The sequence below is a fragment of the Perca flavescens genome, chromosome 1 (genome assembly GCF_004354835.1).
Source record: "Perca flavescens isolate YP-PL-M2 chromosome 1, PFLA_1.0, whole genome shotgun sequence".
Lineage (NCBI taxonomy): Eukaryota > Metazoa > Chordata > Actinopteri > Perciformes > Percidae > Perca > Perca flavescens.
Window position 1 is genome coordinate 30508580 of NC_041331.1, and position 25676 is coordinate 30534255.

Here is a 25676-nt window from a genome sequence, read left to right on the forward strand (position 1 = left end):
CAGAATGTAAATATATAGTGCGCGCACAACCAAGACTTACACTGCCTCTGGCAAAGAGACATTAGTGTGTGTGTCTGTGTGTGTGTGTGTGTGTGTGTGTGTGTGTGTGTGTGCGTGCGTGCGTGCGTGTGTGTGTGTGTGTGTGCGCGCATGTATTTGTGTGTGTCTGTGAGAAAATGCATAGACATCCAAACAAACAAAGGCAGACAGTAATTTCAGTAGCTCAATGCCCTCGAACAGGAAACCTGAGGTTGAGACAACATATCTTATATCTGAATAAATTTGGCATTATGAAGGTCTGAGGGCCGAAACGTCATGTCAATAAGAGAGTTTAAGTGATGGACACTGTGTGGGATTATTTATTATTATTATTATTATTATTATAAGTCAAGAATGTGTGATCCTTTGCACATATCACTAAGACTTTATGGTGTGCAAGACATTCTTAGAAATGTATTAATGTATATTGCACATAAAAATGAATTCTTGACTCTTCATGGAAATTGTATAGTTGACAAACTATACAATAATAATAATAATAATTCAATTCATTTACTAGTAGTTTTCTGATCTTTCAACCACATCTCAACGTCTGAAACTGGCTTAGGTGTGATCTGACATATCATGTCGTTAGCTGAGCCAATTTTATTTGCTGATGAAGACAGTGCGATGCGGTGGATATTGTGATTACATTAATTTGTCACAGTTTTTTTTTTTCATTATTCTGAACTGTGTCAATAAAATACCTTCTCAACTAGTGGGGGACTTGCCTGCTGTAAAGAAAGCAACCAACCGTATAATGCAAACATATTATCGAACAGCAATTTGCACATTTCACTATGATGACTGAAGAAAAAAACAATATAGTAGCCTACAAAAGGTTATTTCTGATAATTCCCATTTACTGATTTGAATGAATTCAAAACTATTACATAGCCCATGGTTTCATTTCTTACATCCACAATGCATCAAATATAAAACCATGTAATGGTTAAACAACCTGGAAGTTATACCTGCCAGTGAAACACAAACAATAACTGACCCGTGTCTGCACATATGTTCTATTCTTGAATGTAGCACATGTGTCCATGTTGTCAAAGAGATGGCTGCCAAGTAGAAGCTGGCATATTTACACATATATAAGAGAGAGAGGGAGAGACAGAGATCAGATAATGACAACAGGATAAAACAGTGTAGGACACTAAAAGAGAAATTGAATGATGACAGATTAAGGTGGCACTGGAGGAAGGAAAAAAGGTTACAGTGATAAGGGATATGAGAAAAATGGTGATGCTTATTGTGATAAAGAGGAGCGAACGATTCAAAGTCAAGATAATCATGTCTGCGTGTGTTTGTATGTTCATCTCAACTTGCACAGTGAATGCATTACTACGTGCATGTAGTGCAAGCATGTGTAGAAGAACAAAAATAGTGATTTAAAAAATGTACATCTTAGAAGCTGTTGCGTGCTCACGATGAGGGTTTGATGGCCCGACCTTTGTCACATGTCATCCCCTATCTGTCTCCCGTTTTGTGTTGTCACCCTCCACTGGGTGGTTAAATCTAAATAGACACAGATTGTCCAAATCTGCTAAAAAGGAGTAAACAAAAATCACCCACAATAAACAGAGAAGTCAGATAAGCATCCGTATTTCTAGCCTGCGAGCATAGAATAGAATAGAAGTAAACAGTAAGTGTGCTGATCTCTGTCCCAGTGTGTTCTGCTGGAGTAGCACACTGCAGCATTCTGCAGTTGGTCCCACTGGGCTTACAGAGTTTCCACTGCACTCCATTGGCTATATTGATAACATGATCCATGTCATTCCAGCTCTCCTTCCTCCATCCTTACAGCTTTCCATACCTTCTCTGCTTTACACACATGAACTGTACTGTCATTGCACCAAGTTGTGGTTTCTGATACCATTTTTTTATTGTATAGACCTTTTTCATGGTAGACATGTTGACATGTCATAGTAGGAAAAGCACAGTATTCAAAACTATTAATGATGGCTGCATTCCACTTAGGAGAGGCCCTGGTATTAAACCATTAATGATGGCTGCATTCCACTTAGGAGAGGCTCTGGTATTAAACCATGAATGATGGCTGCATTCCACTTAGGAGAGGCTCTGGTATTGTACATGCTGACTCACTGAGATAGCTTACTGGGACACTTGATGGAATTGAGCCATCGTTATGGTTATCAATTTCAGCTGTGCTTTTCCTACTATGACAAGTCAAAATCTCTGCTGTGAAAAAGGTCCATTATTCTGTTCATTTTGGCAGAATTGGATGTTGCATTCTTCTGCTTTACCGAATGCTTTGTATGTGTTAATTAGCTGCCTAATGATTTTGATTTACATCCATGCAAGTGTAGTTACAAAGTTTTAGCCAATTAGTAGCAACCTCAGACAAATGTGTAGCCTGTTGGCTAGTATATATGTAATGGCTGCAGTAGGTTAATCAAAGTTTTATGGTATTGTATCGGTAACTTTAGGACAAAAAAAAACATGATTCAATCTCTCTCTCTCTCTCTCTCTCTCTCTCTCTCTCTCTCTCTCTCTCTCTCTCTCGTTGCCACGCTTAGCAGACTGTGTGCTTGGGACCCTATCTAATAGCGGGTGGGCGGTTCTTGGGCATACTATAAAATTAAATCCTGATGGCGCCACTGGTAGCCAAAACATTGAGAAATGTCTGTGGTGTTTTACTTTTATACTAGCTACAATATTAATAAGAGTAGTTGTCATCTTGGAACAAGACTTCTCATTCTCTGGGGTACTTGTGGATTCTCCTCACAAAAAAGAAAAAGAAACACAATGGTTGAAAAGTTGCCAAAGTGAACCATGTCTCCTTTTTCCCATCCTCACTGAGAAGTTTATTGGCCTCTAGGTGTTGGCAGACACACACAATGTTCCAGTTTTCTGGCTGCTTTGTTATTATTTATGGATATACTCCAGTTTAGCTTGAATGTCCTCATAATGCTCTCTGTATACCCTTCAGAGAAACAATGCACTTACAAATTTGTGCCGACAACATTTTTAATACATTTATTAATTATCACACCCACTGCAGAGCAGACCACACAGAGTCTTTAAAGACATTAGAGATTCATATTTTATTAATCAGATAAATTGCTCCATAGCAGTTTGGAATCTTTTATCTGTCTCCGGTTTCTAGCTTTGGGAGAGAGCTGCTCATGTCCCACATTTTGATGGGTCTTTTTAAGATCATAGGAATATGATTTATGAGTTGTGATAGGAAGTGGATTTTTTTTCTGGACGTGTTACCAGGAAATACTTTTATATTGTGTATTATTTTGTAACACGAAGACCATTTTGCTCGCAAAACCTGTCAGACTGAAATGATGTAGCCCCATCCACTTTCTCTTTCTCCTCACCTCTCTTAGAAGGAGTAGGATCCAATTTAGCCATGTGAGGCCGACCCAATAAATAGCTGCTTTACTGAGAATGAGTCTGATTGAGGATTTATCCAATCCTTTATCAAGACTGATTGTTTACCTTTGCCTGAGCTTGATTGGATTGAAAAGGGAGCTCTCACCCTGATACATACAGAGAAGAGAGAAATCAAATTATTTCTCTCTCTGTCTGTCTTTCTTTGTCTATGTCTTTCTGACTTTGTCTTTTTTATTGCAGCCTTTCCACCTCATATAATCTCTTCCTCTGCCTCCCTTTCTTTGTCTTTCTCACTTTTCCTATCCCTCACCACAAATCTCTTCACATGTCTTTGTTCTCTTGGCTCTTCTTTTACCCTTACAGTATTCCTCTTCTCCAAACTGATCTGTTTTTCCTCGTTCCTGTCCACGTCTAGAACTCCTAATTTCTCCATTCTTTGCCTCTTTCTCTATTTGTTTTAGGCTTTTTCTCCTCTCTATCTTCTCTTCTACACAGACCAACTGCAACAAGCCATACATCAAGTCAGAAACAGTTAGTTTACGTGAAGGAGCAGCTTGGTTTGGGAAAAGTCAATTTTGTGTGCGTATCTTTCCAGAAACAAACAAAGCAGCGGCTTTAAAAATGGTAGTGTTTTAATATTACTTTAGACCATTTTAAGAAGTGTAATGCATTTTAGTACAGAGTTTAAACACAGTAGGTGACAGGGTGAGGCAATGGTATGCAAGTATTTCCTGTTATACTGTCATGTCAAGCACATAGATTTTTTTCTCTGAATACTTTAAGACTTTAAGTTTGAGAAAGACAGAAAGAAAAGGAGAAAGTAACGCACATAAAAAAAAACCTTAGTGTTAGAGGTCACCTAGAAGGTGCTTTTAGCATCGTTCAAGTTAACTCAAGGGACAGCGGGGCTTTTAGTTAACAAAGCACTGTAGTCCCGCTCACAAAGCTGTTCTTGTTACGCGCACGGATGCACACACACACACACACACACACACACACACACACACACACACACACACACACACACACACACACAGCTTCTTCAACAACACAATAGGAGAGTAAATGGTTTTTCGGAAAGTGATTCCTACCTCCTTATTATTTATTCATGGGTCTGCTGGTCATTGCAACCTTGAGACCAGCATGCGTGTGTGTGTGTGTGTGTGTGTGTGTGTGTGTGTGTGTGTGTGTGTGTGTGATGAATTCTATACGAGAGGAAAAGGTGGAGAGAGCCATACAGTAGAAGAGAAAAGTGGAGAGGCAGAGAAAAGAAAGAGGTGAGGGCTGCAGTCTGGAATATGGGTTTGGATTTCCGTCCTTGAGGGGTGAGTGGAAGTCGATCGATAGTGAGGCTGAAAGCAAGGCTGATCAGGTGGCAGCACGAGGCTGCACAGGCACTCAGCGGGAACACGACCTAGACACAAACAAGGTCACTGCCCGACCCCTAGCCGGACGGAGGGACAGAAAGAAGACGTAGAAGAGAGTAGAAGAAGTAGATCAAAAGTGGTAGAAAAAGGTGGGGGGGTCACTAGACAGGTGGAAAGCAGAGGTTGGTGGCAGCAAAGCGAAGAAGGAACAGTTGGGAAGATGTATATAGAAAGAAAGCATGATAAAGGAAATGAGACCGGAATATACAGTATGTTGGTGGAGTGAAACTAAAAGAACATGCATCTGTAGACATGAAAATTGTATATTTAGTAGTTCGGAAAGAGAAGGCAGGAATAGAGACTGGAAACCTTTGATAATACTCCTTTTATAACCTGAAGAAGAAACTGCTTCAACCCACCTTAAATAAAACCACAAGATGTTACACCCACAACCATATGCTTGAGTAAAAATGTGTGTGTTTGAGAGTATGACTGTGAATAAGAACAGAAGACACAGAACAAGCGAGAGACGTAGAAAGAGAAAAGGTAGGAAACAAAATTAAAAGAGATTGGTGAATACCGGTGATAAGAACCGCACTGTGCAGAAGACATGCTGACCGCTATAAAGAAACAGACATGGGGAAGACATGAGGATGAGCTGGCAAATGTGGAAGAAACATATTCCAGGAATTTTAGCTTTCAGTAGAAAAGAGATAGAACATCTAGAGAACATATGTTCGGACAATTCTGCATCTCGGTGTGCTACACACAAAAGCATTGTTTTGTGTTCATTTGGTGTTTTGAAATGTCATTCTGTTGTTAAGCTATACACAGACAATTATATTCATAGTAGAAAAAGCTACATTTGGCAAAGACAGAGATAAAACTGTTGCCACATTCTATGTTGTGGCTTACTGTAATGCAGGTGGGATGTTTGCTGTGCCTCTGACATCATGAAGACAAGTTTGGATAAATTAAGTTGGGTAATCAACCTTTTCACTGCAATCACTTATCCAACACTTGATGAAGGAAACGTGTAGCGTTTGTGCCGTGTCTGCATATCATGTTACTTTACACTTTAGTTCAAAGAGAAACTAGAAACATAGCAGGACCAAACTAATTCAGATGGGTCTGTGAGAGTCTTTGCATCTGGGTCCTTGACTACTAGAGACGGTGAGAGAGAGAACAAAGACAAAATAAAATTTGATCTCGAAGCAAAAACCAAAACACTTACTGTAATATTGCTGGTGACGAGTATGTGCTGGACTTGTCTATGCCATGTCTGTATGGTTTCTCTGGAGTGTCTGCTGCCGTGGCAACGCACTGTACTTTTTAGACAAGCTCCACTCTACGTCTAAAAATAATAAAGATGAAGTCTAAATGTCTGGGTCTGTGCTCAAAAAGTTAAATGAAATGGCGGAATGGACTACATTGAATAGTGGCTAGACAAAGATAGATAGATAGATAGATAGATAGACAGATAGACAGACAGATAGACAGACAGATAGACATATAGATACTAAAAGTAGATAGATATACTGTATCTGTCAGGCGTTTCTTTACTTCCCCCTCCCTCCTTCCATTGCTCATCCACTCAGCAATGGCATCATCTGCTCGACACACACACAGACGCACACACACACACACACACACACACACACACACACACACACACACACAAAAAGTGAGAGCTCAAATGTCTATCTCATGCCACGCTTGTGCTAATTAGCCATCGCTCATTACAACAAACACATCCAACATGGTGGAGCGTGTAAGGTAGCGGCTGACACTGCTGCTGACGGCTGTAGACACACGGGCCGTTTGGAGAGAGCAGCTTACGTCTGCTGATTCTGTCCGCCCCGCTTTGTTCCACTCGGACTCAAGCAATCTGATGGTCAACGAAATGCTGAGCAAACTCTTCAAATGTCTCTTAAAAAAAACGGGAATTATGTAAGTTGTGTTTTGCACAATGCTAGAAGGCTAATATGCTTAGAAAGCAGGTGTCTTTCAAGAGCAAGCAATGGAAAACATCTCTTGAGCTTCAGTGTCATATTATTTAACAAGCATAGTGCACGTCACCATCACCACAAGTTAAATATGCGGTGTATATTTTTTTTCCAAAGATCATGACATTATCGTACAGTAAATGCTGATGATTCCTCTGCTTCCTGTAATTTCATCGCAGCCCTGGTCTCATATTACACAGGCAGAAAGAGCGATAAAGGCATTTGTATTGTATGTCAAGGTTAGAGTGAGGGATGGTGTATTCAATATCGATGAGTCAGTTTTATTGAACTTTGTGTGATCTCTGCACCGAGGGGTGTTTTTTTTTAAAGATTTTTTTTGTTGGCATTTTGGCCTTTATTTGTGACAGGACAGCTTAGACATGAAAGGGGAGAGAGAGGGGGAATGTCATGCAGCAAAGGGCCGCAGGTCGGAATTGAACCTGCGGCCGCTGTGTTGAGGACTGAGCCTCTTTATATGGGCGTGCGCTCTACCAGGTGAGCTACCCAGGTGCCCTTACTTTGTAATTTCTATAAAAAAAACAGACTGATGGCAACTGTTCACTGTTCACGTTTATTCAGATACAGACGGCTACCTTAAATGACTTGTGTAAGAGCTTATTGATGTGAAATCCATGATGTTCATAATGACAATAGATTATTGTCAATTATAAGTCATTCAATTTAGACATTGTTTGTAAAGCAAAGCGGGAGCGATTATTTCTCAGTGACTGTTCATCGGTTCAAGATGCCATTTTCAACCTGCGCTACTCCTCTTTTTGTCACTGTCATTTTGTCATTTCTGCCAGTTTTCTCTCTTCCTCTCCCACGCTTTCCCTCAAACGTTGCATCCCGTGTGCTTACGCGCCTGTTTGTGTATGTCTGAGCGCCTCTATATGTGTGTGTGTGTGTGTGTGTGTGTGTGTGTGTGTGTGTGTGTGTGGTGGGTCTGCATCTGTGCCAAGTAGTATTCCCCGATAACAGGATTACCATCTTAAGCCTATTCACGGTAAGTGAGCCAGTTGGATGGATAAAGCACTGTATCGTCGACTCGGCTGGCGTTACATCAAGAAAAGAGTTAGAAAAATTGTAGAAGGCAGGCCTAGCAAGCTTGTGGTGAGTTACTGAGAGGGAATATAAAGGATTCAAACTCTGTATAGAGGGATGAAAGCCTTGCAAGCTAAGCATTGCTTACAGTGATGTCGAACAAGGAAGGATTTAACTTTTCACTGCAGTATTCTCCTCAGTGGTTAATGGTAAATCACACTGACTGTGAACACTGCCGATTGGGTCCACAAAACAGGGAGATGTAGTGGTAACATTTTAAGATAAGGGTACTTTAATTATCATGAATTCATGCAGGACTTCATGCATTAAAAATGATTTCATTTATGTAGTATTTCATGAACTATCAGGAATGTACAACAATTAATAATACATTATTAATGCAGCAGCTAAGGTATTTTATAATTTCTGAGTTTTTAGTATTTTAAGGGTGTTTTAACAGAGAAGGAAACAAGCAGTCAATAGGAATCAGAACTAGATCTTTCTTTGGGAACTCAAGACAGAGTTTATTTTTATGGATGACATTTTTCTAGATTTGGTTCTGCTTTCACGTTAGGTGTCTTTGATAAATTGTATTGTATGATTAACAATCAGGTAGTATATCTAACACATTTTTTTACATATCACAATTTAAAGAGCTGGCAGTGCATCTGTCATTTTGTAACAGTAAAGTCATATTTTTTAATCTGAGGTGTGTAAGATAAAAGGCAGTGCTTTCATGTTGCCTATTTTGATTGATTGGACTGAAAACCCTTCAGGTCAGAAGAAGGTATTACTCCATAATTACAGGCTATATGGAATTGATATTACAATATTGCATGGCACCTGGCCTATAATCACTGTCACAAGTACATTTTTCATCTGTAAAATACACCAAAAGCTGTAAATACAAATAATTTAGAAATAAAGAATGATACTAATGGCAAAGTGTTAATGAGACTTGTTGTATTACAGTTTGGTTGTGGGAATATCTACCACTAGGAGGTAGTTTTGAGAAGGACGTCCCGCAACAATCAAACCCCTGTTTGTGCCTCATTACAAGAGTCACAGAGCTGAGCATGAGTTTTTTATTCTGAACAATAAATCGCTGACGCAAAAAAAAAAAAAAAAAAAAAAAAAATGTTCGTTTTATAACACATAAGATCTATTTCTAGGATTCCCATCATTCATTACAGTGAGGTGTTCTTTCTGCCGGGCTTTTGACCTGTCGCACCTCCAACGGTGCCTGTGGTGGACTGCGCATGGCAGGGGCGTCCTCTTCCCTGCGGCAAGCCTAAACCTGACCGCATACCGCAAGGTTTTGCTTGACGTTTCGCCCCTTAACCCAGAACATCTCCTGGTGGCAGGGCAGTGAACAGTGACGTCTCCTTGACACCCCCTGCAGCAAAAACCTAATTAGATGTTACTCCCCAAGTCTTGTCTCGTCGTTTCAGCCAGAGCCAGTGGCTTGCTTTCTCAGCTTCTCTTTGGTGCTCTTTGGTGGATCTGCTCAGTGTGGCTCCACGTAGTCCCAGGTCTTTGAGCAGACGTGATGTTGATCTGCCCACAAAGCCCCATAATACTCTTGTGTCCATCTGGATCACAAAAATTCCATCTGCTGCCCGATAAAACATTTTTCTAACATATTTTCCAAGTTGTGACTCAAATTGAAACAAAGATGGTAGTGTATCTCCTCCCTTGTTTTGCACAACACAACAAAGCATCGAAGACATTCATGGGTGGTGATGGCGCAGTGGATATGACACATGCCTTTAGTGTGGGAGATCTGGGTTTGATTCCCACTGCGATACATCAACCAATGTTTTCCTTGAGCAAGACACTTAACCCATAGTTGCTTCAGAGGCGTACAACCTCTGATGTATAGCAATTGTAAGTCGCTTTGGATAAAAACGTCAGCTAAATGACATGTAATGTAATTTGTATGAAAATATCATATAATGATAATAAAAACAGGACAATATACTATTAAAATTTTAGATTTTTTTTCTATGACATGTCTGACATGATTATTTTTCAGTAAAACAAGCAAAACATGCTATAAATTGCAGAATGTTTGCAATTTCCATTTGTCTATCTCGTTGCCATTTATCTTGTGCCAAAACACTTTAATTACTTTCTTACAAATTTGACACGCTATGTACAAATTTGACTACTTTGTTGGCTTTGAATTATCAATTACATTTGGTAAAAATTATGAAGGAGTTATCTTAAACGGTTTGTGGGTAAAACTAAATAACTGATACTTGATATGGTATCCACAATTATGATTTAGTTTGCATTTGTGCTGACTTTATTTGAGGGGTCACAAAATAATTGATTAATAAGCAACAGTGATTTCACAATTAGGCAACCGTTATTCAGAAGATATTTATTAGTGTTAAAAAAAAACTTTATTTGAAGGGCCACAAACATTACAGTCATGCTTAGTTAATCGTTGACAGTTGACAGTTTCCAATTAAGATAGCAGAACAAAGGGCTTTGACGGCCATTGGACCATGTCTGCCTCCTACATACTTCCGCTCAATTTTCATTTCCCTTCAGCACTCTGTCTGGGTTTGCGGTATATTCTTGGGTTTTCTCCGGCCAAATATTTGGCGGTCCAATCAGCTAACAGAGGGAGTGGCTGAGAACAATGACGTTGAGAACAATGACGTTGAGAACAATGACGTTGAGAACAATGACGTTGAGAACGTGCGCTAGAAAGATGCGAGCGAAGCCATTCGGTCCGTTGTGGCAACACTGCCGAATATCCAGAAGTTAAAGCCCGAGTAAGATCAATATTTGCTGAGTTGTGTTGGTGGCCATGATGTTGTGGCCCTCCTCCCCATGTGGTTCGGGAAAAGTTAGATTTTCCAGCTCGCTCCGTTAGTGGTGAAGGAGTTGGCTAAGGCTAACGCTAGCGATGCTAATGCTAAATATAAGCCGATAGTTGTCGGTCTCCCCTTTTGTTGCACATGCGCATGACATACGTCACGACCAAATGTTAGCAATTGCTTATGACAGATCCAGAGTGGCTCTGGGCAGATCCACTCGTTTTAAACTTCAACATAGTACCCGCCTTCAAGGAAGTTAACACTTGTCAATGGAGAGTGGCCAGACTCTCTGTACAAATGAAATGTATGAGAGTCTGGTAGGACCAGGCTAAGAAGTGAGAGGCTCAGTGACAGATCAAGAGGGAGGGAAAGAGTGTGTGTGTGATGGGAAGGCAATAACCTGTTAAAGAACAACTTTAAACTTGCAGAGAAGGAATGGATGGAGGGAAACAGAGAGGGAGAAAGAGAGAGATGAGAACAAATGTAATAGACTGAGACCACACACACAAATATAGAGAAGAGAGTGAGAAGAGGCGTTTAGACAGACAGCTGCAGGCCACTGACCTGTCAGCATGGTTGTCACACATTAGCCTTCTTCTCCCTCGCCACCTAAAGAAGCACACACCTTTCACTCTTTCCTTCTCTTCTCTTCTCTTCTCATCTCTACCTTCACTGTTTCGGATCCATATTCATTGTGCATAATTAGCTGTCCTCTCTTTCCCTACAAGTTCACACATATTTATGGATTTGAAGCTATAATCTGTTGCTAGTTTATTAGGTACAAACAGCTAAATCCAATGTGAGAGCTCTGCAATAAACCCCACTGTTACAAAGCTTATGATGTTACTTTTTGTTGACAATGTATCAGAGAGGTGTTGATTCAACTCTATCATTTCGGTGGCCGAGCATTGAAAGATGCATCTAACATTTAGTCTGCTCTCTCAACAAAAACTGAACATTATAAGCTTAATAAAGTTAGGTTTTATTGCAGGGCTGTTGTATTGGATTGCGATGGATTTAGCAATATGGGTGTGCCTAATAAACTGGCACCTTGGTGTATTGTTCATAAATCCCTCTGTAAAATGTCGTACAGCAGATTTACTGTGGCTGGAGATGATGCGAGCCACTGCTGAGAAAATGTTGACTTGCTTGTCAGTCCGCGAGATGGTTGACAATGCCAATAAAGTCTGTTTTCTGATTCTACAGCAGGAGGCCACAATACATTCCACAACAACTCATCAAAAACATCTCGGCTGCAGCGGGAACACAGTTGGATGAATTTCACCGAACAATATTGACTTCACTTTCTGGGTTTGAACATTGAAACTTCAAAGCCACGGCAACCGAAACACCTGGTGAAATCTCAAAATGTATTTTGAAACAAATGCAATACCAGACGATATGGGCTACTAAAATCTACACTCTATTTGTATCAGTTCACTGACTCAAACATTTTCACCTGACTCATGCCATGTCAGTGTAAACAAGGGAGTGTGATAGATTCAAGGACAAGTTATTACCGTTAATGAATTTATCGATGCAGAAACCGCAAGGTGTTGGTTGGAAACAAAAATTGTGTAAATGGGATCATTGCGAATGATAATCACACAACATGTGACCACTAATGGAACATTTACTAGCCCGCTTAGCTCTGGTCAGTATTTATAGTGCACTCTTCAATAACCACAGTTTGAATAGGGCCTGATAGCACCATCCGCCCACCCTTCCATAAAACCACAAACACAAAGTGATCCCCAACCTTCTTGCAATACTCTTGACAAGACTGTTGAAACATCTGTATCTTAGACAAAATACAGCTCCCCCAGCTGAATACAGAAACAGTGAACAAAACCTGCTGCATTTCATGTCGAGCTAGATCCCAGGGGATCCCATAAACCTTCCCTTCACATTAAACTTCTAACCAGATGTAAGAGCTATCATTACAAAAGGTTCTGACTCAACAAATGTATCTTTATTTCCCAGCATGTGTTTGTAGTTGTGTGGGGAAGAAGTCTAGGGGAATGTATGTGTGTGTTTTTATGTGTGTAAATGGATGTGCATTTAGACAAAAGATCTGATGGCAAGTCAGTGTTTGGCTTTCCTGTACTTTGTAAAGGAATAAGGAAAGGGAAGAGAAAAGCACCCATACAGGGATAAGATGAGGGAGAGAAAAAAGGACTGAGAGAGATATCCAGACCAATCTGTCAGGACCTGAGTGGAAAAAATAGAGCAGCGTCACATGTCTATTGAAGGAAGAGAGAAGAAAGGTGTGGAGGGAACGAGGTCAGAGAAAGAGAGCTCAAGTGATGGTTTTAAGCTGCTGGTGTCACAGGCAGATACAGTATAGGCTCTTGTGCCTGTTATCTGCATTGTACACAATGTCCCCTTTATTTGCAATATCACCTCCCTCTATTTTGCTTCATCTGAGGTGTAGCAACTCTGAGTGTGATGCACTATTTCCCATTTCTCCCCATCACACAGCTGTCAGCGATACAGTATATATCATTCCCTCTCATTCTTGCTCTCACTTGCAAAGAAATCGTACTCTCACTTACACATGCAGTCTTTTTTTGTCTCACACATATCGTCTCCTTACCTGCTATATTCCTCACCGACTTGTGCTTTTTTGTCTTTCCTCACACTTTGTCTCTCTGTTTCCTTAAATATTTTACACACACCTTTAACTCCAGGGTCCCCTTATATAACAATGCTCTCAGCAGTATTATTGTAAACTCATATGCTACTCACACTTCCATGAGTTTTGTAATCTTTTGAGTGCAATACATCATCCCGATTTCATGCTCAACGCTTTTTATTCACACACACAAAGGGTTCATCCTAAAAAAGGGACACAACAGTAAAAATACAGTTAAACCGCTTTTAACTGAAATATATTATCATTTTACTTCCCCTATTCAAAATCGGCTATCATATAATCTTGCCATTACATTTTTTCTTGACTTGAACTTAATCTTAATGTTCTTGAACTCTAATCCTATGAATAACTCTAAAATGCACTCTCTGCAAAGCAAAAGCAAAAATAAATGTCTGTAATTTGTAAGGTTTTTGCTCATCTTTTAATCCTTGAATAGGGTAAAAGCAGGAGAACACAGATGCACACTTCATACTCACTTTTACTCTCTCTCCTTTCCTGTCTTTCACAAAGGTCCACACACCCACACACACAAACACACACACACGCATGCATGCAAACTGGAGTCACTAAACCATGGAGAGACAGGGTTCGGTTCATTGCTCACCTTGGCTGGTTTGATCAATGGCAGTCTGCCTTCTCCAAATCCTTCCCACAAACAGAGCTGAATAAACAGACAGGGAGCATTTACACAGGCCCTGATAATCTGCTAATCCATGTAACCTGCTTTCTAACCAACACACACAAACTCACACACACACACACACATACACACACACACACACACACACACACACACGCAGGAGTGAATATGTACGCCAATACTGTGTACATATCCAGGAACATAAGCAGACAACTGTGCATTAAAGCAGGAAACACACACATTTGCATGCGTGCATACACACACACACACACACACACACACACACACACACACACACACGTATCAGTGACTTTTACCCATTATCCTCTCTGACCTCCTCAACAGAACATGGTTGATAGTCTCGTCGAGGTTGATAACAGGCCGAAGGGTTAATAGGGATTAATGGACTGTACACACACAGTTTCAGACCGTTGCACACACACACACACACACACACACACACACGCACACACACAGTGAGAATCCAGTGTTGATGGCTTTAATGTATCTCTGAAGTGTGTGGGTGTGTGTGTGTGTATGTTTGTGCATTTGATTAATAGAGGGAAAGTATCATGTAGCTGTCGACCGTGCACTATTCCCAAGGCTTGATGGGATAATTGAGGCGTGAAAAAGCCATATAGAGTTTGTCAAAACTCTTAATGGTCTGAGTTTAGCATCATGGACACCATGAGTACAGCGCTTAGTGTCATTAATGGAGCAGACAGATATTTTCTCACCGTGAAAAAAGTAAAAACTTTATTTATATGTTTGATCAGTTATTCAGACTTATTCAGATTTAATGACCTGCCCAGTGAAATGAAGACTTTTCCTTTCTGTCTCATCCTTGCACTCATATATTAATATTTTTGGTCACTGGATTTGCTTTATGTAGACATACTACCTTTTAACTGCCCATCAGAACAACATTATTCTATTTGCTATATGCATTTGTCTGTCGCAGCTGCAAAATAAAAACTGTTTTTATTATGTGACAAGATTGATTAGGTTTAGGCTCTAAATCAATGTGGTCAGGATTAAAAATGATCAGAGTTTGGCTAAAAATAACTACTTGGCTAATGATAGGAAAACTGTAAAATTACAACTCTGTTAAATTTTTTTAAGATTAGAGGACTTTTATTGTCAATCGTGGTCATGGTTAAAAGAATCCAACATTGAAACAAATAGGAAACCAAATCCAACAGATGACTCACCCATCAATGTTGGCCTATCCAACCACCCCAAATATTTTCATGTGCGGTTGTTGTAGCACTATATCACATTCACACAAAATTCCCAATGGACGTCCCAATTCCTACAGCCATTAGCTGAATGTATAACACATGGGGCCCTATCTTGCACCCGGCGCACCTGGTCTTATAGGGAGGTGTGTTCAGGTGAATTCTTGGCGTATTGCTATCTTGAGGCAGTGGGAAGTGATCGCGCCATTGACCAACAAAAACCTGATCTAAAGTCATCATTTCATTATTTTAACAGTGCATTAGTCAAATGCACACTATGCTTGTTACACACACACACACACACACACACACACACAGCGAAGTGCAGCAGCACACAAACATGCAAAAGATTACAAGTAAAAATATTACAGTGCAGATCCGCCATCATAATAGCAATGCGCCAAGGTACAAACGCGCCTGTCTTTTAAAGGGAATAGGAGATGACTCCCTGATTGGTTTATTGCATGTTATGCCCAAAATACACCTATAAATTAATGAAGACACTCAGTACAACCCTTTTGAACCATGCGCCTGGCACATGGACCTTTTTTTCCGCCGTTAAACTAGCACTGGATTTGGACACGCCCTGAACGCACCTGCGCAAGGCGCTTCATGCATGCGCTTAGATCGTTAAAATAGGGCCCATGTTGTTTTTGGTCATTTGCTAAAATGACTAATGCTGTCGTTTTTATAGGAAAGACAGTCGGCTTTATCTTTTCACCTTGCTGCAGTTATGTAGATGTCTTAGTACACTGTGACATCACTGCTGGTGGTAACAGGTGCAAAAGAGAAACAGACTTAAAACTTTCAACCAGAGAGGGCAGTGATACACTGCTTTTCATCTTTAACCAGATTCATTGTTTATTGAAGGATTACATGCTACTCATTTTTCTTTGTAGGATAATTAACAGAATGTTACTTTAACACTTTTCTCAGTGTAATTATGAGTTGTGTGCATAAAGATGAATATTTGTTTAGGCAGAGAGATGTTTGAGTGGGTGCTTTTCAACATTTTTGTTGTAGTTAAAAAAGCCTGCCTTCCTAGTCTTTCTCTATGTTGCCTTCCTAACTTTCTTCCATTACACTTTGACTGATTCTGTCCTTGCTACATCTTGCTTTTACCGACAGCATCTTCGTCAATTCAACATTTTCTTTCCTACCCCACTCTCTTCAGGTACGATGGACGAAGACGGCAGGCAGTGCGTCAGACAAGTTCCAGGAAACATCCATCTACAACGAGACGCTGCGCATCGAGGGCATCCAGAGGGTGCAGGGGGGTCGCTACTACTGCAAGGCCGACAACGGGGTGGGGGTGGCTGCCATCAAGTCCATCCGCGTAGATGTGCAGTGTAAGTGGGCAGGGAGAAAGAGGAATAAAATAAAACTCCTTCCACTTCTGGACCACAGCTGACTATCACTACAGCTATTCCCACAGTTAGAGAAGACCGAGATGGAGGAGAAAAGATGAAAGACAGATTGGATGGATGATGAGATTTCAGGTGGGAATGGCTTCCAGGAGTATCAGATGACTTATAGTGGAAAGGATGAAAAGCATGGTAGGAGGATTGGGGGGGAATAGATCAAATATAAGTACAGTATTGGGAAAGGGTATAGAAAAGATGCAAAAGTGCAAAAAAATGAACATGTCAAGTTTTTGCCTATAGTGTACCATTGGTTTATTGTATAGATAATGCAGGTGTGTAGTAAACCAATGATGTCAATGAGAGAAAAAAAAAATAATTTGTCAGATACTCCTGGAAAAAAAGTGAAGTCTGTGGGACATATCAACAGTTTTATAACAGTTAGTCCAGGTGGTACGGGCTCCCTAACCCACTGTTTCTCAATTTACCCATCTCCCCCACAACACTTAAATACCGGGGGAAATCACAACCACAAAATCAAGTTATTAGCTTTTCAGACTGAGACATCCTCAATATTTCTTGCAGTTTAGCTCTGTCACATCCTCTGATTTGACAGTGCCTGCCACAATTAGTATGTTCATTTGTTATTGGCTGATAATTAAGATATGACCTTTCCTTTTCACACATTGTTACCCATCCGTTGAACCGTCCCTGAAGTCTGGGGCTCTATGAGGGTTCTTTGTTATTGTTTGTCATACAGACAGACAGTTGAGAAGCAGTGATGTGTTGTAGGGGTCCTGTGCTGCTGCTTGTTTCACTGCCCCACTGTCCCTGTGAGTCAGGGTCCAGGTCATGGCGACAGGTTGACACACATGCAACTATATACTCAACACATCAATACTTTTATACAGTTTTATTTAATTCCCAGCACCCTAAACTCCTTGCCCATCCGTTACAGTTTATTGCAGAGATAGTTCCTTCCTTTATTGATTCAATCATTTTAATGGTGGGTTTATAGACTAATAGAAAAAGGCTGATTTTCAAAGGGCCCTATAACACTTAACATCCATTACCTGCCTTTCATTTGCTAAAGTCATCCCTTCTTCTGCGTTGTGTACAGTACAACACCACCAGTTCTCTAGTATCAAATATCTTACACCAACTATGCAGTCACCAGCTCATAGACAGACACATACACACACTAACACACACACACACACACACACACACACACACACATGCCATGCTCACCCCATGCTTGTCCCTCTAGGATTTGTCACTTACAACACCACCCAGCCTCAGCCTCTTAATGGGGCTCCCCCCTCCCTCCCTCCTTCTCCGTCCTCCCTTTCTCCTGATAGTGTTAGTTCTCTCCAGGCGCTAGCTTGGCCCCTGCTGGGGAGCTGGTAATTGCAGGGAGCCTGGGTAGTAAACAGGTTGTATTGTGAGTGTAGTTGTGACAGAAGCTCTGTGAAGCTAACCAGCTCTGACGGCCAATGCTTGTTCAATTTCTTCATCCCCCATACCGCATTAGACCCAGCGGCGATAAGCCACGCTTCCTACACAGGGCGACTTCAGTGCTTGAATGATGTAACAATTAGCCCAGGCTACAGGGGCGTAGCACAAAATTCTGGGCCCTGTAGAAAGGCATTTTCTATGGGCCCCTCCCCGCATCCACAGCTATTCATTCTGGGTACTGTAGTTCCCCTTTTTCCCCCCAGTCCGACACCCCTGCCAGGCTATACCACAGAAAAAGAGAGGAAGAGAGATAAATTAAAGCAGAGGGAAAAATGGATTTGGGAGTAAGGAAAGTAGGGAGGGAGGAGGGAAACAAGCAGTAAGCAATATGGCTGAGTGTCTGAAGATGCAGTTTCAACAGAAGCTGGAAAGAACCACCAAATTCATTTGAAAAGTACAGAAACAAATAAATTTACTTTATGTCTATTAATGTACACATGGGTGACAAATTAAAAGAAAAAAGACCATGGTTTCTTAGTAAGGTGTCTTGAGCCTCTTGGCATATATTCTACAAGTCTCTGAAACTTTTAAGTAGCTCAAACATCTCCAATAGGTGGTGATTTGGGTTAAGATCTGATGACTGTGATAACATATTCACGTAGTTTCAATTCTCATCAAATCATCCAGTGTCTCTTTCAGGTCTGAATACTTAGCCATTGTGATTGCTGCCTGTTTGACCAAAAGCGGGCCCATACAGACTCCACCATGTTGCCAAAATGTGGCTTTTCTGTCTCTAAACAATTGACAGGATGGCAGCTAGTGGCTCCAGAATGCCCTGTAAAAGCCAGTGGAATAAGTCATAGATAATGTGTCCATGTTTTTCAACTGAGATAGCAGAAGAGAAATGGAAAAAAATATGAATTGTGCAAGATGTGTTAAAAAAAAATAAACAGAACACAGTATGTTAATGCTGACCCTGATCCTGTCTATTGGATGTACAGGTCAGATTGTAATTACCTAAAGAGCATTCTACCTTTTTAGCTAAATCTAAGCTGTGAATACAGAAAAAAGCAAAAAATTGAAAATAATGTAGTCATCATTTTCTACTCAAGAAAGGGGAAGCGAGGAGAAGTGAAAAAAAAAGATTACAACAAATAAGACAGATGGAGGGAGAGGCAAAATGAAGACAGTGAGAACAGAGAGGGAGAGAGGTGCACATAATAAGGTAGATGCACTCTTATGCTTTTCAATTTGGATGCATCCAACGGACCAGTTATTGAACTGGAGGGCAGAACATGTAAAATGCACATACAAAATTTCTCTCTCTCTCTCTCTCTCTCTCTCTCTCTCTCTCTCTCTCTCTCTCTCTCTCTCTCTCTCTCTCTTAATTTTAAATTACTATTTTTTATGTTTCCCTTCTCATTCCCTCATTTCTCCTTCTTTCATGTCGTCCTTCATGTTCCTTCCTGCCGTCTTCTCTGTACCACACGCTATGAAGCAGTGTGTTATTTTGTGTGTGTGTGTGTGTGTGTGTGTGTGCGTGCGTGTGCATGTGTGTGTATGAAGTGAGTCAGCTGGGGTCTCTCTCCTCTCAGTTGTGAGGCTGAACCAAACACAGCAGTGTCTGGCTTTAGGTCATCTGCCGTGCGTGCAGCTTTCACTTTGCTTCATACAATCACATGGGTGCAAGCAGGGGTGCAGGACATCATGCACACACACACACACACACACACACCAGCCCACACTTGCCACCTCAAGTACATGCACATTCACATGGATGCATACAATAGTGTGGACACACTTTCAAGTATGCAGAAATATGTCCATAAGCACACACTCACACTTCAAAGTGCAGTGTGTTAGAGCAAGAGGAACAGTAGGAAAGAATCGAGAGGAGAGAGAGTGAAAGACGGATTGAAAATGAAAAGACAGCAGAGAAATTGAGTGGAGAGTTTCAGGATTAAAGAAAAGGCGCCAAATCAATATTCTGCTTTGAATAGAAGACACATACAGAGAAAGTCACATCTATATTCATATAGCAGACACCCTGTATCCCCGTATCTCATTCTTTCTCTTCCCTTTTTTCATTTTGTCTTCTCTATCTGCAGCCAAACATTTCATTTTTTTTTTCTTCCATAACTAAGATGCAGAAACCTTTCCTCCCTCCTCTCATTCTTTACACTTTCCTAGTTTTATTTCTAATCTCCGAATCAAGCCTGTGACTCAGTTATTAACTTAGCACATATTTACTTATTAACCATTGGGGTACTTGAATAATTCAGCACAGAATAGTTGATGCCAGTCAGCTTGTTTTCCACATGAATCTACTTGGAAAACTCTCAGACAACATATTAGAAAGTCTATGTACTTAATGAGCAAATACAGGTGAAGCTCCCTCTGTCAATCTTCCCTTTTCCAATTCCACAGAAAGCACATACAGCAACCTTTCCATTAATCTACAGCCACTTATAGACCGAATTCAGTGATGCTCTCCACTCAGCAACACCTCATCGACCCTTCACCCATTTATATAAATAACCTTCTTTCCCCGTTAGATCTCCATCACACGGGGGTCACCTGTATCAACCAGATGAGCAATGACCTGGCACTCTAACCACTGAGGCAGTGGGACAGTGAGCTGGCGGGGTTTAACTTTGATTAGCCTCTACTGATGGGATGGACTTGGTTCAGAAACCCAACCAATGATACTTTAGCATAGATCAGATTGAAAAGAAAACTTTATTTAAAAGAAGAAAAAAATCATTATGTCAGCTTAGTTCAAATCAAACCCTTTCTGTGAATTCTTTACTCTCTTCAGGACAAAACCAGGTAAGTGGAAAAGTATTGTGGGTTAGTGATGATGTGATGATGATGATGATGATGATGATGATGATGATGATGATGATGATGATATGATTTGATTTGATTTGATTTATTGGGATCTCCATTAGCTGGGGCCGTAGCCACAGCTATTCTTCCTGGAGTCCACCCACAACTTGTGTAGCTATACATTGACGTGCATCATTACATTAAAACAACTACCAAAAAACAACATTCAATACATCACTGAAAGAAAAACATGATGATGATGATGATGATGAAGACAATGAAGACGAAGATGAAGATTATATTGATGCTGATTATGTTAATATTGATGGCAATATTGTGACAGTGGCAGGGATGAAGCTGTTGCCTTTGCAGGATAGTTTTTTTCTGGTTTGAGTCGTTGTCTTGCTTCTTCTGTGAAACAACACTCGAGAACATTATAAAATCGAGGCAACTGCCAAGAAAATCCTGTTGATCAAAAACAAACCTGTTCAGTAATTTTCCAGCTTTTGGATTTTTCTAAGTAACTGGCACTAACCTCTCGACTCCAGAGTCTTTTGTCAAAACATGGACTCTGTGCACCAGAATAGGCCCTGCCGCTGCTGGCACTGAGTAGAAATACAGTATGCACACATACACACATGTAAACACACATTCAGTAAGCTGCACACACCCACACACACACACACACACACACACACACACACACACACTTCGATACAGAAAGCAAGTGTGGTATAGACAGGGAGAGAAAGAGTGAAGCCTTAACAGGTAGTTTAATAGAAGCTTTAACCTTTTAGTGAGACCGAGGCTGAAGCAGCAGGGTGAATCATCGGGCAACCACATTACTGTCTGAGTCATATAGCAAAAATAGCGAAAACTAACACAAACTTTCTTCCCCTTGCTCATCATCTCTTTCACATCTCATTCCACGTGTCAACTTTCTCTGTTTATGTTTCTCTCAGTGGTGCCAAATGCATCTTTCTCTGTGTGTTACTTTATATTACTCTTTCAATATATATTTCTGTTTGTGGATGCTTGTTTATGATTTCCTTGGTCTGGCTGTGTTTTCTTCATCGGTCAGTTTTGTCTCTGTAGGATTTGTCTGCTCTACTTTCTTTGGATAGTTTTAATCCCCTATCCACTTTTCTTTTTTTGTGTCTATTTATGAAGGAGTGGACGTTGTTCCCATGCTGAACTGTTATTGAAGAGGTGTATTTTGATATATAGTTTATGTGGTTGTTCCTTTTTTTTATTACTTCATAGCTCTATGATTTTATTAGGTCTGCAGCACATAGTTACATTAGAAATGTAACGGATCAAGTCAAGTGAAAAAATGCAAGTACATTCTGTTGATTTTCAAACACATTTAAAGGGAATTTTTCTGTGACTGGGCATTGTGTGTGTCAGCTTAGTACTTTACTTTCGACCTTCCTCTTTCTCAAAAGATCAAATAGTCTCATTCTGTGCTGCTGAAAAAAAAACTTTACCAGCATACCAATGTCATTTTTAGACAGCATTCTGTTTTTAATGACAATAATTCCACAATGTTGCCCATTTTACAAAAATGGAAGAGATCACTGAGTGTGCAGTTAACAGGCCTGTCTTTTTCACGGTTGATATGGTGCCTTGTCATAATGGCACCAAAAGCACAGGAACAATTAAAAACATTAAGTAAAGGCTCTGGTCCATTTAGGTGTGTCAATGAGCCAGTATCTGTAATACCAAGGTGCTGTGAATGGACCAGCTACTCCTGAATGCAGCCATTATTAGTTCCACTTATTTGACACAAAAAAAAGTCAGCCATGCCACACAATTAAACCGCAATGCATTTAAAAAGGAGGTGTAAGTGTGTGAGATTCTTAATGTTGGCGATATATATTAAGATGTACAGTAAAAACACCCTGTGTAGACTACAGTAAGATACAGTGCTGTTCAAAAGAGATAGCCGTACATCGCTGCATCTATTCTTATAGTCCCTTTGACGTCTACTTTTGTGTACAGCATGCTGGCTTGCCTCAACGCATTAAGATCTTTGGTCTTGTTGGATTTTCTGGTCTGTGGTTCAACCTTTGTTTTGTCTGTTCAATTGTGGTGGCCAACATTGATACTTACAGTAACACCCACATATTTAATATAAACAAACTGCTACTTTTGCTGGAGGAAATGTGGAAAACTACAGTCTGTGCAGCAGGATATTGAATTTTCAGGGAATGTTGTTCCCAGCAGATGGATGTTTAAAAAAATTCTAATAAGCTTTCATGGACTGGATTAAATATATATTATCATATTATGTTAATTTTCAGGTTCATAATTGTATTTAGAGGTTGTACCAGAATAGGTTTATGTGGTTTAATTTTCAGAAAACACCATATATTTGTTGTACTGCACATTGCTGCAGCTCCTCATTTCACCCTGTGTGTTGAGCTCTCTGTTTTAGCTACAGAATGAGGAATCTCACTTCTGTTCCATCTTTTTTTAGGAGTCGCACATGCGCAGTAAGTACTGCTAACTTGTCAGTTGCAGAGTATGAGGGAGTGCCACATTAGCAGCTAGGCGAGCATTATAACGTGTTACAAAGTGATGCACATTCGTCACGGAAGTAAAGGCTGGACTACAATAGAGCAGTTTGGAGCAGTTTGTGAACAATGTTTTCTCTGGAAGATGGTAAGTCCCTTTGGGGTGGACTTTGGGCTTTTTCACTTTGTAGGGCTGTCCCTCCTGATGACCGACGCTAGCAAGCACGGCTCCAGAACGCAGAACGTGAAACAACACGGCGGCTGGGTGATTCAGTTTAACACAGCACAACCCTCTAAGGTCAGCTTAGTCTCATTCTCACATTAAACGCAACATGCAGGAAGAGGAGACAATACCTAGGAATACCTTCCAGTGCTTGGTACCTAACCTGGAATTGAAGGTGGGATGATGACATACCCCTGCTGACCTGGCGTCCTGGCTCCCCCTTGCCATACAGGGCTCCAGACTAAATTTTTTCACTAGGAGCACAGTGGCCCCCAACTGAAAATTTTAGGGGCACAACCAGAAATTTAGGGGCACACACTGTAAATCAACATGCTAATCAAATATTCACATTTCTACTAATTTCCACTGTATTACTAATAAATACTTTGATAATAGATACAGAAATTACAATGTGCTGTTTTAAATTCAGTGTCACTTTTGAAGATGCAACATATAAGGTAAACTGCCCCATCACTGTCATGACAGTAATATATATATATATATATCTGCGTAAAGTTATGAAAAACTGTAACCACACTTGAAACCACTTTATCAGCATTTCCGTGACTTCAACAAAACTGCAGCGCCGACGTAGTTTGCGTCGTCTGCAGCTCTGCGTGTGTACGAGTGTATGTGTTTGTGTCGGAGCACCGCTCTCTGTCAATTTTCAGAGAGGACAGATAAACTTGCGCTTACGCGCTCTCAGGTACTCAACATTTAACGTGTAAAAAAGGGGGCAAATTTACTGCTCGCACGCTCTCAAATTTTGGTCGCAAAATGCGACCATTTGGTCGCAGTCTGGAGCCCTGCCATAGCATCTTTGTTGTACCTTGTCAACCTCTACTTGTGATATCAGTTTGTGACTGCGTATATTGGAACACTGAGCTAGTAGCTGTTTCTTGGTTAGCTTAGATGTTGGGTTTCGAGGTATCCATTGATCCCACATCCTGTTCATGTAACCCCTTTCCCTGGGGTCACTTGTGTAGCAGAATTCCATATTCTCTGCCCTAGTCCACAAATGTCTTGTCCCGGTAGCCCATTTCTCATCAGGTTGCCCTGGTTCCCTAATACCTGACGCAGACCTTATTGACGTCCGAGCCAGTATGACTTTCCTGTTTATGGTTTCGCTCATACTCGAAGCAGGTAGGCAGATAGCATCAAGGATCTATCAGTCTATGCATCAAACCTTGACATAGACACATTAACAACAATGTGACATTTTCATTTAACACTGCATTTAGGAGGCTCATGATCAAGTCAAAGTGTTGCTTATGTTTCACCTTTCATTTACATACAGATGCACTTGCATACAAGCATAGGCGTTAGACTGAGAACATACTGCTCATGTACTGTTCCTCCCTGTATGGGTTGACATACATTTGGGCTGAGACTGGAAATCTGGCACTCCTGGCAGACGGAAATTGCCAGGCCGAATCTTGTTCCCAGTCCGACCCATGCACACAGGAATAGACGCAGCTACTCACACTCATTTACGTGAACATTAAGTAGACTTGCACACAAAACTCATACAGTAAAATGCTCTAGCTTGCATGCAGAGCAGTCATTTGTCCACACTGACAAGTTTCATATTCCTCCTTCTTCCTTGCAGTCTGATAATCTTGTTGTTACCTGTGAAAGAAGGAACAACTTTAGTCAACCATAATAATTTACAGTGCATGTATAATAGACATTGGCTCAGTCGTTAGCACTGCCACCTCACAGCAAGAAGATTGGATTTTAACCCAGCTCGAGTTCTCATGTTCTGCCCATGGTCATGTGGATTCCCTCCCACTGACACTCCATAGACATGCAGAAAGGTATTTTGGACACTGTTTGTCTATGTGTTACTTTGGCAAGATAAGTTTGCTTTTTGTATTAGTTTCTTTGGTAATAAACAACATTTACTCAATTTAATATAGCAATTTAATTAAGCTGCCACAAATGAAAGACATAAAAGAGAAAAGAGTGGAGGAACAGAGATAGAGTTCGAAAGAAATTACCTTAAGATGAGTGGGTACGTTTTAGGACATGAACAATTTATTGGTAAACTGTAGCTGGAAACTCTAAATAGAAGTGACCTCTTCAGAATGCAGAAG

At 40.6% G+C, this 25676-nt stretch overlaps 1 protein-coding gene across 1 annotated transcript in view; it reads left to right on the forward strand.

Annotated features, from left to right (window-relative positions):
* mdga1 (MAM domain containing glycosylphosphatidylinositol anchor 1) overlaps positions 1–25676 on the forward strand; it is a 189392-nt gene that overhangs the window by 60442 nt on the left and 103274 nt on the right. Inside the window, exon 4 of the mRNA XM_028586466.1 lies at positions 16368–16542. Within this exon, the coding sequence (XP_028442267.1) occupies positions 16368–16542 (175 nt within the window). The remainder of the gene's footprint in view (positions 1–16367; positions 16543–25676) is intronic.